General features: G+C 35.9%; 2 protein-coding genes and 1 long non-coding RNA gene across 3 annotated transcripts; 1 reads left to right on the forward strand and 2 right to left on the reverse strand.

Annotated features, from left to right (window-relative positions):
* Positions 1 to 799: 799 nt before the first annotated feature.
* On the reverse strand, positions 800 to 1,494 carry LOC125232516. The gene is made up of 2 exons (XR_007177760.1): positions 1,348 to 1,494; positions 800 to 1,171 (listed from the first exon to the last, which is right to left on the reverse strand). It is a non-coding gene; the product is annotated as an uncharacterized LOC125232516 (long non-coding RNA).
* A 380-nt stretch (positions 1,495 to 1,874) lies between these two features.
* On the forward strand, positions 1,875 to 11,543 carry LOC125232720. The gene is made up of 4 exons (XM_048138482.1): positions 1,875 to 2,004; positions 5,291 to 5,437; positions 10,020 to 10,223; positions 10,791 to 11,543. The coding sequence occupies exons 1-4, from the start codon at positions 1,921 to 1,923 to the stop codon at positions 11,088 to 11,090; spliced, it is 735 nt and encodes a 244-aa protein (XP_047994439.1). The 5' UTR covers positions 1,875 to 1,920; the 3' UTR covers positions 11,091 to 11,543.
* A 1,712-nt stretch (positions 11,544 to 13,255) lies between these two features.
* Positions 13,256 to 18,510, reverse strand: LOC125232339. The gene is made up of 2 exons (XM_048138330.1): positions 18,412 to 18,510; positions 13,256 to 14,365 (listed from the first exon to the last, which is right to left on the reverse strand). Exons 1-2 carry the CDS (start codon positions 18,508 to 18,510, stop codon positions 13,256 to 13,258), a joined length of 1,209 nt encoding a protein of 402 aa, XP_047994287.1.
* Positions 18,511 to 19,311: the final 801 nt, after the last annotated feature.

Genomic DNA, 19,311 nt, shown 5'->3' on the forward strand with positions numbered 1-19,311 from the left:
GAGGGATTCAAATATTAACGCCCAATGTGGAAATAATTTTGCTACCATGTTATACATACTATTTTTCACATCACCTTTGAGGAAATGTATATTTAATAATCCCTATTAACAGGGAAGAAAATAACCCTTTCCGAAATAGTGATGTGAAGAAGTTATTTCTTTGAATTTTATATATGTATTTACCTTCCCATTAGTGTCAATGTGATAATTTGGCACACCCGACCACATTTGATACGAAAATAATAATCAACCCTAGCCCAGTATTTCCACTGATGTTACGTCATGAAAAATTTTGACACCCAAATAAATTAACAATAGGTACCCTAGACCCGTATCTTGTAGGGAAAATCTTTTTCTTTAGTGTATGATATCTATTTCAGTTTATAATTTATATATGTTAATACCTATAGTAGTGTTACTACTTAAATAAATCAAAAAACATAATAAAAAAAATATTTTTTTCCCTACTTCGATAGATGGCAGCACCAACTCTCTCGCAATCCTGCAAAGGTTTCATATAGGAGGCACAAGCAAACATTTCTCGCCTTAGAGTTGGTCAACGGCGCCTACCTTTCAGAGATAACATACACTAGAGAAATTTCGACGGGTACCTCGGCGGTCGAGGCGAGCGGTTCAACACGTCAGCCGCGATAGCTTCGGCTAGCAACTAGCGGGTTCGATTCCGGGCTTCTCTACCAGTGGGTTGATCGCTTTTTCTTTAATGAACGGTATCTATTTCAGTTAAAATTAATTTATTTTAACTTACCTATGGTACTTTAATCTAAAAAGAAGAGTATGGTTATTTCATAATTATATTTATTTACTGTGAGGTAGTCATCCTCCCTTGAGAGGAGAACATTGGCTCCAACTGTTTGTTACGGGGATTTTCCAGTTTTATCAGGATCAGCATTCTTTTCTTTATCTTTTTCTTTTTCCTTTTCTTTAACTGTGTAATTGCGCACAACTACGGGACCACATGAGAGCACACTGACGGTTAAAAGGACTGCCAGAGCCGTAAGGCAGGACATTATCTTCTCCTTATTTTCCTCAGACACTTGAGACACTTCTTGATGTCTTGTCTTCGGTAATATCGTAAATTGGGTATGCAAGCTATAAACGATGCCAACGCCAATAATGTTAACGACACGGAGATACAAACCATCTTCCGAATCTGCAAGACAAAACGTGGGATTTAATCATGGCACAGCACAGGCTGGAGGTTTGTTTGAATTAGCGTATCTGAATCTCGTAAGCACATTGATTGATGTCGCTATGGTCCTTAGATATCGCTTTATTATTGAATCCGAACGTGATTAAACAGATATTTTGTATTGAGTATGTTCGTACCAACAACTTTTGGGTATAGTCGGTTTTTTCAAAGTAGCTTGCTGAAGATTATATTCGCAAGGTACTTTGAAGCAATTTAACATTGTATAATCCATTAATTCATGATCATACATAATATTACACCACCATATAAACACAATAAATTTAATTTCCTACGTTTGCGCTCATGACAAATAGCAATTTTGACATGACTATGGTGAAGTTTTACAGACCTTATTTATTTTTACATAAAGACAGAGGTCGGTGATCATTGGTGATTTCTAAAGAAGCAATAATTTATATACGATTCAAATGTTATTATGGTTTTTAAAGAAAATTTTAAAAATTTAAAATACACGGCAATTGCAGTTTATGTCGCCGATAAACATAAATTTAAGTGAAAGTGGAATAGATATGGTTTATGTGGACCTTATAAAAGACCTAAATTAGAGTTTTCGTGCAGCTGGCACAACTATGTCAGGTGACAGTAGATTGTGATTTGTTTCCGTCACTGATGTCAAAATATATCTTCAGAGTAATCTTTAATTTTTACGTTTAATTTGCATTTAGTGCCATTTAATTTATGTGCTTAGAATGAGGTTGTGTTTTTTAGTACTTTTAGCGACTTCAGTGTGGACGTTGCCGCAGGATAAAGTACAACAGCGTTTACCGAGTCAGGTACTATTGTGTTGTGGAGTTGTTACAGTTCATTGTGTAGTGATAGAGTCCGTGCTGAAAGGGACACATAAGTATTAACGTATTTTGTTTCTTTGATACCATTAGCTCCGTGAAACGTTTCTTACTGAATAAAGAAAGTACAGTATCTCGGGGTTTTTGGTGCAGGAATGATTTGAGAAATAGTAGAGATAAACAGAAAGTTTAGTCAGAATAAACATCATACGAGTATTATGTCCAATAATAACTTTATACTTATTATTATCAATTAAAATTAATATTATCAATTGTAATTTCAATTATATTTTCAATATAATTATTGTATGTTGTTGTTGACGTGTAAAAATGCCCCTCTGGCCTGTCTGCTGAATAAAAAAATGTGTTTGTAATTGAATTACTATACCTCCCTGCGGATTATACTCAATTACTCATCCTTGTATATAACTTTACTTAACAGGGGTTTCATGTGAAAAATAGTGAAATCGCAACCGAGCGCTTAATCATACCATGTGTGGTATCAAATTAAAGGGCTTTGCAAGTAGTTTACAAATATTATAGGACTTTTACTACTTGGTCTAACAAAATATGAGAAAATGTCCAAAAGTGGTAATAATTGGTGACGGTGAAGGCTTGTTTTCAAAAAATTGCCAAAAATATATAATAGAAATTTATAATCGCTAAGGAATAAGAACAATTTTAGTAAACGTTGCAGATTAATTTTGTATGAAAATAATTTCAATGTGATGTACATTTTCAAAGAAATTGTCACTTACTTTTAGGTTATTTCTGTAAAAAATTCAACTCGTCTTCGCCTCGTTTACTCTTTTTCAAAACCTTAGAATAAAAATGTAGTCTGAGAAGATTGTAGTACAGGTTATCCGTATTATAAATTTACCAGTTTCAGTATTCAAAATTGTCCAAATTTTACAAATAAGATCGACTAATTCAGCGCTTTCCTAAACGTGCATCAGAAAAAAAATCATACTTAATTTAGTGTGTTAGTTTTCCAAAATCCCGTCTGATAAGAATCAAGATAAAAAGATGCTTTAATTGAAAATTTAATTAAATATATCTATTAGATAACGGAAAGTGTAGTATATCACCGACTAAAACTATCAATTTTACATTATTTTGACGTTTTTCTTGAAAGCAACCTTAATCATGTATATACTAGGATAATTGATTTTCAACTGTAAATATAAATATAATGATAACTATTCACCTACGGTCAATTAAGTAATTAAATAAACAATTAACTTTTAATATTTTTCCCAAATTTTGAACCAGGAAACTGTGGCGTCTTGCTGTATACGTGTTATATACTTATCTATTTGAACACACCAAACGATCGTCCTGTCGACAGTTGTAATAGGTGCATATTTAAATTTCTTGAAGTAATCAGTGGTTGCAAGAAATGTTTGCAAATGTTTTTATTTTTTGCCTTGTTCATGATGTTTGGCGCTGACTAAAGTCAACTGAAGCAGTTGATAATAACGTACCTGCCTATTTGATTTGTCAAATAGTAACTCATTTATTTTATAAATTGTTCATTACTTAGAAACTAAGTAGAGTACAATCTGTGATTTATAGATGAATGATTTACTCTTTGCTAATGTCAAACGTTCCTGCACCAAATACCGCCAGGTAATGTCATCAGACAAGGTGGTGATGGTGACAATTCGAATTCTATTTGATGACATCTTCATACAATGTTGGTAAAATGGTAGCTTACAATAATGGTTTCCCAGTACCACAGCTACGATGGCGACCAGAGTCATAAATGTCATACATGGACCGAATGGTTACTACAGGAAAACCAGCTAATCTTTAACTTATTATAAATGTAATGATAGTAAATTATTCCCTATAGAAAACACCTTCCTTTAATCCTATCCAATAATATCATAGGTTTATGTGGTCAATGTTGTCGAGGTCACTTTCGGGACCTGAGTTGAAAATCCAATATTTCCCCGCAAGTCGTATATTTACTTACCTAATATTGGTCTGTTTTATTTTATAATACAGACATCTCATTACTGTGCGTTAGGTTCGCATATTCCTCCACATAACCACGTAAAATTCGTTAGCAAATCAGATCATCGGCAAAAAAGTTCAGTAGAGCTCGATAAATTAGATATTGGGCATATTGGCATGAGTAAATTATTTTGTAAAAGCAAGAATTAAATCGTTCTTGCTTGGGTGGACTGGGCTGGGTCACTATCAAGTTTACCTTATCGCTAAACGACTATTTCGGCTACATGACAGAAAATGTTAATAATAATACAGTCAGCATAAAGTCAATTCAGCTGGGATGACATAAAAGTAGAATACTCAATCAGCAAAAAGTCAATTTAACTGGATGGCTAATACTTAGAAAGAATGAGTAGCCAAACGTCTGGAAATATACATAGTCCGTATGATTAGCATATCTAAAAAGTCAAAAGTGTAGTTAGTTAATTGACGTTAACACAGAACGATACAGTAGCAAAACGTCCGGAAATATAATGGACGTCATGGTTTATAAATATGTAACAGTTCTTATTAACAGTGCGAGGAGGTTTGAATTCTCAAGACACTTAAGCATTTTAAAACCAGACGTTTTGCTAACGGGTCGTTTGGCGTTTATTCTATTTAGCAATGAAAACATTAAACAATCCAGATTTTTTGCTCCTTGACTGTTTAGCGTTCATGTCTGTTTTGTAATACAGACATTCGAAGATGAAGATGTTTTGCAGTTAGATCATTTTAAATTGTTACGTTTTAAGATCCAGACGTTTTGCTAAATACGCATTTAGCATTCATGTCTACGTAGCCACAAAGACATAACATAACACAATCCAGACATGTCAGCTATATAGTCTTTTAGCGATAAGGTAAATTTGATAGTGACCCACTGAACTGTCGAAGCCCATACAAAAAAGCGTACCCCTGAAATGTATGGACCTTTTAGGCTTAAAACTAGATGGCGCTGTTCGCAGCCTGGAAGTGGAAAAAATAATATTTTCCCCAAATAATTTTGCATATTTTTATGTTTTATAAGAACAAATTAAATATTTTTTTATTTTAAATTCATGATATCACGTCAATACACATTTTGAAAAAATTAATCTGTAGGCATGTCAGTGTAGTTATGATAGTATTTAATAGGTGGCGCTAAAAAATCGAGGTACGATTCTTAGTATGAAGTATGTAAATCCTAAATAAATAATCCTTGGTATTAGGAAGGTTATATTAACATATGTATATCATAATAAGGTGACTGATATTATAATTGTTGTGATTGATTTAGGTACCAAGTCAAGAACACCCACATGAGCCGTCCGGACGTGACTGCGCCAAGACGAAGTGCGCGTCCAGCATCGCACAGAAAGCGGCGGCTGAAGCGAAGGCTGCGCAAGCGGCACAAAATGCGGCGGGCGCGCAGGCCGCGCACATGGTGAGATGTACTCCGTTAGTTTATAATGTATTCAATATATATTGTCTACACAACATTTTATATACATATATGTATATGTACAGATGTAAGCTAAAAGCTTTTCCTTCGTTATTTTCCGGAAACAAGACGTACTGACACTGTCTGAACTAGCATGAACAATACATATGGGGTGAATTGCATAGTTCCAGTAACTGGCTACCATGTAAATGATCAGTATATAAGTAGGTAAACAAAATTAATTTTAGCATAACTTTGCCAGTTATTGAGAGGTGGTATGCCAGTAATAATTTATATAAAAATGATCTCTGTAAGAGAATGAATTTTTAGGGTGGGGTACGTATTTATAGGGTGGCCAGTTTTAAAATCTATTCCACAAATATATTGAATTATAACTTAATAAATTCTTACTATTTATGAAAACGCACAGATTAATCTATATACCAGACAATACGTAAGTCGTTTTTCATAAAGAACAATTTTAGATTTTACGAGCTCGAGTTTTCAACTAACCAAAATCAAACGCCATATTTTCTGTTTGAGCAATGTTTCTTAAAATATGCTGTAAACTCATACTTATACTCTTAGGGATCTCCAATGATCAAAAACCGATACGCAGGTTTTGGAAATGAAAACAAATAATATTCGTACGAAGCGCTTTGCTTCTTCTTTCTTATGCGCACTGCCAAGGAGTTGAAGGAGTAATCCTTTGCCGGCGTCTATATTTCCGAGCTCTTATAACCCGGCAAGCTTCAAATCAAGGGTGAACAAGGGTTTTTTACCAACATTGTGTCATTCTCACGCAAAAGTTACCACTTTGACGCTTAAGCATAAAAGGGTGTTTTTCAAAATAAATCTCGAATATTGAATTTCACCAGATCTGGACGTGTTTGGGCTCATTCTTCTCAGAATCTCGAGCTGATTCGATCCCGACGATAAAAAAATGTGTCCCAAATTTTCCATACAAAATTCAAGTTTCCAATACGTCACGCTCGTAGTAAGTTCATACTAAAATCGTGACGTAAAGGAAAAAAAATGAGGACACATTTTTTATCATCAGGAATATCAGGGTCGAATCAGCTCGTAATTATGAGAAGAATGAGCCCAAACACGTCCAGATCTGGTGAAATTCAATTTTCGAGATTTATTTTAAAAAACGGCGAATTAGTATAAAATACGAGCAAATTTCATCCTTATAAGCGACAACTTGGTACCTTTTACATTTAAGCTGCCTCCTTTACTATCTAAATCGATATATTCACTTATTTTAGGCCTTCCACATACATACACTTTTGCCCCATCTTTCATCATACAAATTATTTAAAAAATAATAACAGAATTGTGAAAAATAATTTTAGATTTTTTTCTCAGATGTCACCATAATTTGATTGTTTTGGTAACATCCGGGAATAAGGTAAGGTAGGGTAAGATAAACACTGGGATAAAACCGACATCTGTAGGGAACCCTCATACAAATGAGTGAATGGAAATCACGTGTGTGACAGAGTAACCAATAAAATTGCATCGTTTGACAGTTCCGACTGTACACCCATAGATTAAATATACGATTACTAGCTTTTTATTATTATTACTCTCCATCCCAACTATCTCCACTTAAAAAATCACGTCAATTCGTCGCTCCGTTTTGCCGTGAAAGACGGACAAACAAACAGACACACACTCCCATTTATAATATTAGCAAGGACGATTATAAAGGACCAGCAGAGTCCATACTAAATACCGTACCCCGTTGGCAGCCGTAAATCTATGTCACTAGATGTCACTAAGAGTGTCATTTGAATAAAAATGTCGTTTTTTTTTTAAAATACGCACGCGGTAGTTCAACGGCATTACAAGTGATACAGTGAAAAGTATATAGATGACGCTAGGGGCCCGTGTCATGTTTCAGTCCCTGTTTACAACGCAAACCATCGTTCTTATTTTGAATTATGACAATCATGCAAAAGAGTACCATACTGTCAAATTTTCTATCTCTTTCATTTTGAGCGTGACGTCAATGATTAGTAATATTACTTTCAATATATTTAAAATTTAGATTTTAATGAGGCCATTTCGAACGGTGTTTATGATAGATATCATGTTGACAATCAATCTCCTGACCGTCTCGCTCATACCAATCCTATCCTATATTTGAACGAGTGCGACCGAAACAGTTGAGTATTATTGAAGATTTTTGAATGTCTAAAATCTTATTGGTACTTAGTTGTCGAAAACCCGCTTTTTCCATAAAGTGTTGGCGCGACGTCAAGTGGGTGATAGGCGTACGAGCAAGTACGCGTTGGATGGTCGACTACTATGCGCAGCGGTTTTTACGCGTACTTACGGTGACACACAATCGAAAAAGGTGGTCGAGCCATAAGTACGCATACCTGCTCGTATCGTACGTTTATCACCCACTTCAGACTGCGTTTCGATCGGCGTTTAGCGTCAATGATTATCAGCTCGGCTTCATGGCTTTACGAACCTTAGCTCGGACCATCGAATATGAAACTTATAAACTTCTTTATACACAAGGGTATAAAGAAGTTTATAACCAGGTGCTCCATGACACCATTGCACCAATCTGTCGCCAGCACCGCTACACTTCAACGGCCAAGTCACACAACATCCATACTAATATTATAAATGGGTGTGTGTGTCTGTTTGTTTGTCCATCTTTCACGGCAAAACGGAGCGACGTATTGACGTGATTTTTTAAGTGGAGATAGTCGACTGGATGGAAAGTGACATAGGCTACTTTTTGTCTCTTTTTATATCCCCCCACTTCCTTAGAATGGAGGATGGAAGTTTGTGGAGAGATTTTCGAATTTAACGCGAGCGAAGCCGCGGGCAAAGGCTAGTTAACTCTAATAATAAAGAAATCGCAGTAAGGAACTTTATGTAGATTTCATTACTTTTTAGAGATAAACAAGCAGCTCCATCGAGACGGCTATTTTTTACAGAATGTTTTTGGTGGGATATACATAGGCATAGGTATATAACACTAACAAGGTATCTATTGTCTTAGTCCGTTTTCACATTATCCGATCCGATATCGGATGTCGGAAGGATTTAAATGGAAAAAATCCAAGATAGCGCCTGTAATGTATGGGGTATCAGTCCTACATCCGATATCGGATCGGATAATGTGAAAACGCATTTAGTCTCATTAATTATTAGGTACTTATATCAGAGTTTCACTAATTATTTCCTTTTATTCATTTATTATCTCAGTTTAGGTTTATACGAGTACCAAACGAGTATAGTATACGAGTAGAAAATATATTACCAAAACAATACAAACTATCATTAGTTTATTATAAAAACGTAATCCAAAGTGCCACACCTGGCGGCCTAACTATCGGCGTTGTGTCCAAGACGAAGCCTGACCGACGAAGCTAGCAAGTCTCTCTACATGTTAGCTGAAATACTGTCAAACCATTCACTGTGATTACTCAGATTATTATAAGCAAAATGATCTTCGAATGAACTTTCTGGACAATTGAGATGCATGGGCGCAGTCGAAACCAGCTCGCCCCTTCAGCCGTGTCCCGTTGAAAATCGGAAAGATTCTTTTCCTTAGCACATTAAATTTAATGTTTACAAATTGGACTCGCCTTCTGTCACCTAAACTGGTAATTTTATGTATGAGGTCATTGGTCATACAATTATTAATTTATACAGTTATTAATTCTGTATCTCTACTCGCATTGCTGCTGCGATTCTAAAATATTTTATATCCATATATTATGAATATTCAATAAATCATACAATGACATTTGTGATGTGACATGGATGTCAGATGTTACTGGATGTCACATCTGTTGGCACAATGATTGCGTTTTGTTGAACGTATTTGAGCTCAACATATAGGTTTATTATCACTAAGTATATTATATTAATGAACAACGAAACGGATGTGACATTTTCCTAGTCCACCAACGTCATCTAGTCATTTTATTTGGCAATAGTTAGACAACATGCGACCAAACTTAGCCAGCGAAGCGATCACAACTACGTCGAGGCCGACCAAAAAATATAATTTGTAAAAATTATGTTTTGAGCCAATATTTTGATATTAAAATAAAGTTTTTTGATAGTTATTCATAGTATAATATAAAAACAAGTAAACATATGTGTGAAAATATGTTTTTTTCCACTCCCGGGTTACGAAACAACGCCATCTAGTTTTAAAGCAAAAACTAAGCTTTTTTCAGGGGTACGCTTTTTTGTATGGGCTATATCAGTCTAGTATTAAATGGTCCTTGATATTAGTATGGATATCATCCCATACATTAATCCATCGATTTCGACATATATTTATGGCTCAAGGTGACACTTAACGCCAATCTACAAGTAATGACAGCAACAAGGCATTTTTAGTGGCGCCGTCTACTTTTTGCACGTTCTTAGGCCGTCGCATTTTAATGTATGGGATGGTATAATTTTTTTATATTTAATCTATGGTATACCGATGCAGGTGTCACTCATGCAATCTAAGTTTTGTTCATTAAATCAAGGGTGAACAGTCAAGTGCAGAGAGTAGCCAAGAGTAAGCCCATTTATGATTAAAAAAAAATTCAAGGTGAAAACACAACTAGCCGAAAAGGCTCTACAAGCAGCGAAGGCAGCGGAGGCAGCGCTTGCGGGCAAGCAAGCGGTCGTGGAACAGTTGCAGCAAGAGGTCCGGGAGACGGAGGCCGTGGTGGCGCAGAACCTGCAGGCGGTGCACCAGCAGCAGGGCACGGTGGCCGCCGCCAGCCAGCTCGTGCAGCAGGCGATAGCCCAGGTAACTTATTTAACAAAACCGTATCATAGAGACATAGTGAAAGCGCTTGCGGACAAGCAGCAGTGGTTATGGAACAGTTGCAGTAAGGGATTCAGGGGACGGAGGAATCGGTGGCGCAAAATCTGCAAGCCATACACCAGCAACAAGGCAAGGTGACCTTCTACCCTGCTCGTGCAGCAGGCATTTAATACTCTTGATAACATTCTCTATCTTGTTGTAGACAAACTGTGATGTGCACATAGAAATGTACCGAGACTATTGACTTATCCATATTTAGTTACCACTACCCACTATGATATTATTTACTTGACCGACAGAATTAGCGCTGAATGTGGCATTATCATATCATCAAATCTATTACGCGTAATTTAAATATGCTTATACTCATCTTGATCAGAATCCGGAAAATTAATTTAATTTTACCCCAACACCAACATTTGTAATATGTGTCATGTGTAATCATGACAATATAATAAAAATAAAATACAATGTGAAAACATTTTTTACACTATACCTGCTAGTAAATAAAACGATCAATTAATTATATTATGTATTTTATCTCCACAGCACAAGTTAATAATGCAAGCAGTGAACCTAGCAGCGCAAGTGGAAAAATGCGCCAGTAATGTATTAGAAAAGACGAAAATAGGTTTACAAGAGAAGTCAAGAAATCTTGCTGAAGCTCGAGCGAGGTTGTCTCACCTACAACACAAGCTGCAGTGCGCGTGCGCAGACTGCGCCGCGACCAAGCAGGCCGCGCACGCCGCCTGCGAGGCTGCGCGGGCCGCCTGCGGCAACGCCAGGAGAAAGAGACGTAGGAGTATTCAAAATGCACTAGCTTTAAGAGTCACGAAAAAGTATAACTAGTGGTTAACATTATATTGAATTAATTGTAAAAATAATACGCTCAAAATAGCGTCGAGAGACTGCGTGATAAATGGCTAAACTTTGAAACCTAACTGAATTGATCTACTGTCCACTTCAAATTGTTATTTTTACGATCCCCAGCGTATTTGAGGAGTAACAATTTTATCCATACCTTCAACAGTCGTTTAAGAATGCTGATTCTAGTGTTGATACTTTGTGATGTTTATAATAATACTTTTAGAACAAATAATTTACTATAATTTTGCGAGGTCCAGTGTTAAGATGCAACCTTTTAGTATTTTAATATAATATTAGTTCAGAAAACATATTTATTTGATTTACTTCGGATTAGAAACACGTAGCTCCTCCTAACGGTGTTAGGCCAGAGCGTCTGCGTCCTACGTTCTGCCTCTCATCTCAACACGCTGTGCTCTCATCTGACAGGCATAGCCAATGAATGTGCGGCCTTAGGTACTCACATAAGTAACAGGTGTGCACTACTATAACACTCCAAACTCACGTTTTATACACATTTAAATTTATTAGAGGATCGGCAGTAATATATTTTCATTCCGTTTTAGCTGAGTTGCAAAAGTTGTAAAAAAAAACACGTTTATTCTCAAAATAAACCCTTTTTGTTACAAATTACTTTTTCTGCTAAACTGCAGGACAGTTTGTTGGCTAAGGAGACTCTTACATAATATTATTATAAGTGGGTAAACTATCTGTGTTATACACGCTAGGGACAGTTTTGAGGTCATGTTTACAGTAATTTTAACTGTGGAGTTGTTCAAGGTGATAATAAATTAATAATGACATACCTATCTGTCAACCTGTTAATATATTTAAATGTAAATCATCAAAATTTTAAGTTCGTCTTACATAAATGATTATGAGGGACTTATAGAGTTAACCATAAAGTTATGCATAGTTTTATGTAAACACAGCTTTATTTCAGGGTTTTGTCAATATTAACTGTATTTGTACATGATGAGTTTTACGTCCCACCCGCCCACATCAAATTCATCACAAATCAACTTATAAGCCCCAAATTTTATTTAGGGAATGTAATTTCAATCTTTAATAAAGTAATTTTCTTGATCATGGACTTGCAAAATAACGCCTGATTCCATCTATTATTTATAAAGTTACGTCTCAAGAGTCCTCATTATGCCTAACGCCTTCTGCAGACTGCACTGCAATTGAGACCTCTTGAAACAGGCACGATCCAAAGCGGAGATCTCTTCTGTCCCGCATATATGCTCGTACATCGGCCCAGTTGTGGTCCAATCAGATGGCTTCAGGGCCCTAATTAGGAATACGATGTCGTACTATAAAAGCTCTACAAGACTGAATTAGATATTTATTTAATTGTTTTCGAACGCTAAAGCAACTCGGAAAGAAGGCAAGTACTGGTGCTAAGCGATCACACTGTTACTTTTGCCCAAAAACAATATGACTCCTAATCTATTACAAAACCACCATATAAATCATAACTTGTATACATATAGTATTTGGGGTTTCTATGAAATTGTAAAAACAATATACTGTATATGAAAATTAGTATAAAAATTCATAAATATCAACCGTTTAAAGACCTGTTTCCATTTTTATTTTGTCTTCCAGCACGGGAAGCATGGTCGCGCGATAGACGACAAAATAGCAGGCCGTCCCTATCGCACTATTTGTAAGTGCGATAGGGACGACCTGATATTTTATCGTCTATCGCGCTACCATGCTTCCCGTGCAGGTGGATAATTATTTTGTGCATAATATATAATTAAATAGTAGGTATGCATAAGAAATAACGAGTCTAATTTGTTAAAATAGGCAAATCTTAGGTATACTTTATTATAATTAATGTATTTATCTACAAAGAAACATCCACAAAACAATATTATCAACATATTGCACGACAGCACTTAAATATAAACACACACAGTATTTTTAGTTTCTAAATGAGTACTCACTTATTTACAACAAATACCATAAAGGTTCAACGACAGATACCTGTAGCGCCTCAGGTCTTTGATGAATATCAGAAAAGCAGCTGCATTAAAAATAAGTACACACAATGTCTATACACAGGATAGACAACAGATTATTGTTAATCTTGAATATTTCAAGAGCAGCAAAGTACTAGTTTGCATGGTGCGTGTTCATACTCAGTTAAAGAAAGGACTGAAGGCATCGTTCAAATTTTGCGGACTGAAAGCCATATTACTGTGTTTATAGTTAATATATGGCGATATAGACGTGGATGATATCAGTGCCGATTCAACGTAACTGTCACCTTCGTCCCCTTGGTAGTGTGGGTTATCTTGGTGGTGGTAGTTTGGTACTAGACGGCCAGGAGGTTCTGCATACTGGCCTCCCACAACTACATGATCACGGTTATCGTACTCGTTTGCCTTTGGCTTGCCTTTTAAAGGTTTATATTTTTTAACATTGTGGAAATCGTTCGTGTGATGTTCATGATGTTTAATACTTTGTTTGACAGGCTGATATTCTTTTATTGGATTTATAGGACTGTGTTTGTAGACATCCGCATACGAATCAAATTTAAATTGTGTATGCTTTTGTGGCTCCGCGAGCTCATATTCTTCTGGTTCGGGCTTGGCGTAAACCGGATGATGTTTTGAATAGGCGTTGTTAGTATCAATGTGTGCATCTTGGTTATAACTTCGCAGTGATTGGAACTGATGTTGGTCAAATTCAGAGAAATTGGGATTAGAGTATTCAAAGGTTGATAATCCTGACGGAATATTGTTTGATAAGGGATTTCCATAAGAGTCTACAGGAGGTTCTCCGTAGCTTTGTTTCGGTGGTTGCACATATTCTTGTGCTAATTCTTTAGGAGGTTCACCAAAGCCAACAGGTTCTTGTGGGTAGACAGGTTGCGGTGGCCGTGGTTTAGACGGCCGCTGCGATCTTAGACCATAATAGGGATTAGCCGATGGGTATCTTGGTTTTGCATTTCGTTTACCATATTTGTTATACTTAGACCGTAACTGTTTTTTCTTATACTTTTTGACGGATAATCTGTTAGGGGAAGATGGCGGTGGCCCATATGCGGGTTTGAGGGAGCCACGTTTCGGCTTCTTATGCCAGTATCTTAGCTTAGTTGCCCGTTGATTAGAGTTACTCATTTTGAAGTTATTTGGTGGATACCCAGTTATTAATATTGCTTCTCTTTTGGCCCGCCGTCCGATTCTTTTCTCAACTAGCTCTTGATTGGTGCTCTCTGCTCCAACGCATGTTGCTGTGACCGTTATCTGTAAAGTAATAAAATGGGAATTAACTTGATAGTTCAAGAATTTAATTAGGGAACAATGCGTTTTTTTTTTGTTTTTAAACATGTGTTTTTAAGACATAATTTTGTCAAGTTCGAGTGCGAATAATGAGATTCATGAGGAATCTAGGAAATTCTTCAAACCTAATCGGTATAGGTATATTGACTTTTTTATTTCCATCAGAATATAGCTAATCAATTTATATTAAAAACATTTGATGAACTCGAATTGATCATGGTGATGAGAAGGTAAGCTCCTATAAACTTTTCTGTATGATGTTAAGAAAGTTGCCCGACTAACTAAGACCTGGATCTAAATCCGGCACTGGATTCTGATGTGCATCTCTTTAGTTTTAATTAATTTAACGACGCACTGACTCAACTGTAGTACCGTAAAATCATATGAAATAAAATTATAAACAAATAGAATCTAGATATTTGTTTATCACGCATAAACTGTGCGTTCACTACCAGTCAAACATCTGAAATAAGTCCAGTTGCATAGTGAATCATGAGAAATTTTCTTCCTTTTCTATATGTTTTTTTTTTTTTCAAATGAAACACATTTCTACATAATCCAACATTCGCAAGCATATTTCACCAGCCTCTACACCCTGGTCCAAACCTTGACGTCAAAACATTTTTTTCATTTATATTAGCCAGCTTTTTGTAGTTTTCTAGTTCGAATTTTTGAAATTTTCTTCCTTGAGAAATTCTTGAGTGAAGAAATTAATTTATTAAAAAAAACAACTGTTGGTTTTTTTAACTAGTTTTATTTTATAAAATCATCTCTATAAACGGCGCATTGACTGAAAAAAACTGCGTCCTCACTTTGATACAAGTTGGATAAAAAAATACCAACTTCGAAGTTTTACGTTCAAGATGTATCAAACTTACATTTTGTACGTTATGTTCTGTAATTTTACAACCTGTGATACAGTTTAAGCCTTCTTAAAAGCAAAAAAAGTGATACTTTTTTAACGTATTATTTTGAAGTTGGTATGTTTTTCAAACATCCATCAAAGTGAAGACAATGATTTTTTTTTCAGTAAATTTCAGTAAAATAAAATTGAAGCCAAAAAAACATCAAAAATTCGTGACTAGAAAACTAAAAAAAATAGGCTAACATACATGGGGTATATTCTGATAGTCCATGATGTGAGGAATCAAAAAAAAATTCTTGACGTCAAGGTTTGGACCTCCCTGTATAGATTACCGATGTCATTTTCGGTGACGTTTATGCTATCGAGTAACGTGTTTTAAAATAACAATGCGTTTTCACATTATCCGATCCGATATCAGATGTAGGACCGATATTCCAAAGGTACATATATTTAAGCTACCATCTTTGATTCTTGCCTTTGAAATCCTTCGTACATCCGATATAGGATCGGATAATGTGAAAACGCACTAACTCACGACAGAAGCTCTGTACTCGTATCTTTTATAAAAACGAAGTTAACGGAGCACACAGTTACACCTGTGATTTACTTTTTGTTTCGAGAACCGCGACGAGAATGCGTCTTTGTCGTGTAACTCGTGTAATTAATTGAGATCAACAGAAAGTAACCGTAAATAAATGTCTATGCTATGTGGTTGTCTCAATAATGTACACTGTGCCAGACGTTGAAAATGTAGCAATTAAAATTTTACTGTTGGATGTATATTCCACTTATCGGTGACAAACACTATCATTTTAAATTACACTTCAACTAAAAAACATCGGAAAGTGCCAGTCGGACTCGCTCCGAGGTTTCCGTACAAAGTTTAAAATTATTAAAAACATTTTAATTATATGATGTAATAAAACTATGGTCTCTGAACATGTCATGGATAAAGTTAATCATGCTATAAAGTTTGACAAGCCTCTTGTTCTCGCTAAGGAGAAGCGATATATACCCAGAATGTTGCGAGAGGCCATTGAGATCAAGAAATATCCAAACTTTAATAGAGAGGATGGCTTTACTTTACCACCGGCTTGGGATCCAGTAGTACATCTGATAATGGAACAAGCACGACGAAGGCTGTGAGACATTTACATGTGTTGTATGGTGTTGGACATTTGCAGTTTGTTTCTTTGTCAATTTTGTGTAGATTAATTGGTTAATTATTTTTTAACAGAGTAATGGTAAAAAATTTTTGAATATTGTATAACTAGCTTTATTAATAGTGTGTGAACCTGCCTTAGAAATCTAGATTATTTGTGGTCATGGTTCGTTAATATTTCTTGTAAGTGGGTAGCTTTTGCACATTTTAATTTTTCCTCAGTCACCCGTTGACCACGAACGCTGTAAAGAGTTCGAAACGTCGGGATGTATTTTAAATTCATTATACGCGATTTAATCCGTTTCCATAGTTTTATTTCATGAGTAACTATCGCGGTAACCGAAGACAATATTATATGATGTAACTAAAAATTTTCGGTTATCGCTATTTCCCTTTATCTGTGTCATCTATGATATTATATATAGACGTTGCATCGCACTAAATTTCAAAATTCTAAGTTCACAGGAGCCCTGTAGATTATGTAGTCCTTACGAATATTTGACAAAGCTATAATTTACCGAAGTAGGTACCGCTAAAGTCATCTAATAATTATGTAGTAGCATTTAACAATTTCGATTAAACGTTTTCCTGTTTATTGCTAAATCTTATTCATTAGCAGCGTCCACCCGTCGCAACTCGCAAGTCTCAACGCTCCAAAATTACGTCGCGGGCGGCGGCCGGCAGTCGCGTCGCGTGTGACACCCGGACGCTGCACGCGGCGGGCGAGAACGACCACTCCACAGAAGCTTTTCAAATTAGAGTTTCGTATCTTCGCCTGGGTTTTGACACCTTTTCTAAAAAAATCACCGAAGTTTGGAGACATTTTAGTCCATTCTGGCAAAAAAACTCAATTTAGTACTCTGAACCTTCAGTACAGTCCTCAAAAGGTTCGAATTTCATTGGTTAACTTGGTAATAAACGGGCTTATAGGTGATAGGCGAAGATTGAGTGCAATTTCCTAACTTCGCCTATGGCATGCTTTACCGCTTAGAATAAACTTTTCTGTGACTCAAACACGTTAAGTCGTATATCCTTAGAGTGGGATAAAATGATATGAACTTTAATCACACGAAACTAAGTTCATTTTTGAAAAAAATGGGTAGTAGGCGAAGTTCGGCGTCGATCTCTTAATGTACATACATACATATAATCACGCCTGTGTCCCATAAAGCGGTAGGCAGAGCACATGAACTATTACAGTGCCACTCTTGGCAAAAAGGGGTTGAAAGAAATCCAAATTATGACATTGCAGTGACAGGTTGCCAGCCTCTTGCTCTTGCCTACGCCTCAATTTAACCCATATCCCACAGTCGACTTCTACGACACCCACGGGAAGAAAGGGGGTGGTGAAATTCTTAACTCATATAATTTACTTAATTTTTATTAATCGATACATACTTATTCGGCCCGCAGTCTAATTCAAAAACACTCGCGTTAAACGCTTGTTGACAGTTATCTTTGACTGTTATCGCAAGCATAACTACAGTACACTCATGCAGTGTATGCTCAAAGGTTAACTGGAAGAGATCCCTTAACACTTTCGAAACCGGGCTCTACGCGGCGCTTTTTCGCTAAAACCCATAATCGGCTACGCTTCTACGAGCGGTGTGCCCGACAGTCGTTCTTGGTAGCGAAAGTGTTAACGCCTTTGTATCTTTTTATTTTAAATATTATGTGCTGTATTATTTTTCTGTACAATAAAGTGTTTACTTACTTACTTAGTACATTACAACACTTAATAAATTCTATGTTTCGTTTAACTTATCACCCGTGTATACGAATATAGGCTATCATGACGAATGCTCGATCCTAGCCTTAAATATTTCAGGAATGTGTTACAATTAGGGTGCATTGGGGTAATTTTGAAGCACAGAAATGCTAGAGTAATTTCGAAAGTGGAATCATGATAATGATGGAAATAATGGTATTTTTATGTGACTTTCGAAATTAGACGACCTTCGAAATTACCCCAATGCATCCTACCTCTGTTTTTAAACTTATGTTATTGCTACTGCAATAGTGCACATGCAATGCATCTGCGTGACAGCCACGGCCCAGTTTCACTTTTAGATGACGCGTCATGTTGCATTCGTTGCCATGTTCGTATCTGTTTTTATATTTTTACGATTACAGTAATGGATATCATGAGTAATGGATATTCATGACTTATTCACTTTTTGTGTCGGCGTGAAATAACTGAACTCCGATCAGCTATGAAAATTAATATGTTAGCTTACACAAAAGTTTCAAATTAAGAATCAAGAAGAAAATTCTATTTAGGTGCGTTCCGTCTCACGCGTTTTGAGATTGCAACAGACCCCGGACACTCCCATACAAAGCCCGTCATTCGAAAAAAATGCGCCCCCTTTTTTATTAAACCCGAACTGTTTCGTTGGTATGATGGTATCCCTCACTCCACATTGGCAACACTGTCTCTGTTAATACCATAGATTATAGATTGTTATCTTATGTCTATGGTTACCATCATGTTATTTATTTCAAAAATAATGCACACCCGTTAAATTCAAAAACGAGAAAGTGAATTTCGTTTTCATTTAGAAAAATAAGCGCCTATTTTATTTTAAACCGGAAACTGTTTGATTTTTAGATGGTATCCCTCATATCACATTGGCAACACTGTATCTGTTTGTAGTCGGGAATTTGACTGTAGTTATAATAAAATATGTTATATTATCCACGAAAGAAAACATCAGATAATTATAACGAAAAGATGGAAAGTTAATTTTTAATCCAATTTATATAGTCTTTTTAGTCCAATTTCAATTTCTAATTCAGGTAAAAAATATATAAAGAAGCTGATTTGAGTAGGAGGCAAGTGGCCTATTGACATCAATTTGTCTCTGGTTCTTTCTCAAATTTTCA

The sequence above is a fragment of the Leguminivora glycinivorella genome, chromosome 1 (assembly GCF_023078275.1).
Source record: "Leguminivora glycinivorella isolate SPB_JAAS2020 chromosome 1, LegGlyc_1.1, whole genome shotgun sequence".
NCBI lineage: Eukaryota > Metazoa > Arthropoda > Insecta > Lepidoptera > Tortricidae > Leguminivora > Leguminivora glycinivorella.

Coding starts and splice junctions, on each gene's coding strand:
- LOC125232339 (XM_048138330.1), bottom strand. CDS start 18,510: ATGACGCGTCATCTAAAAGTGAAACTGGGCCGTGGCTGTCACGCAGAT. Junction 14,366..18,411: donor ACATAAGTTTAAAAACAGAG/GTAGGATGCATT, acceptor ATTACTTTACAG/ATAACGGTCACAGCAACATG.
- LOC125232720 (XM_048138482.1), top strand. CDS start 1,921: ATGAGGTTGTGTTTTTTAGTACTTTTAGCGACTTCAGTGTGGACGTTG. Junction 5,438..10,019: donor GCGCGCAGGCCGCGCACATG/GTGAGATGTACT, acceptor AAAAAATTCAAG/GTGAAAACACAACTAGCCGA. Junction 10,224..10,790: donor TGCAGCAGGCGATAGCCCAG/GTAACTTATTTA, acceptor TTATCTCCACAG/CACAAGTTAATAATGCAAGC.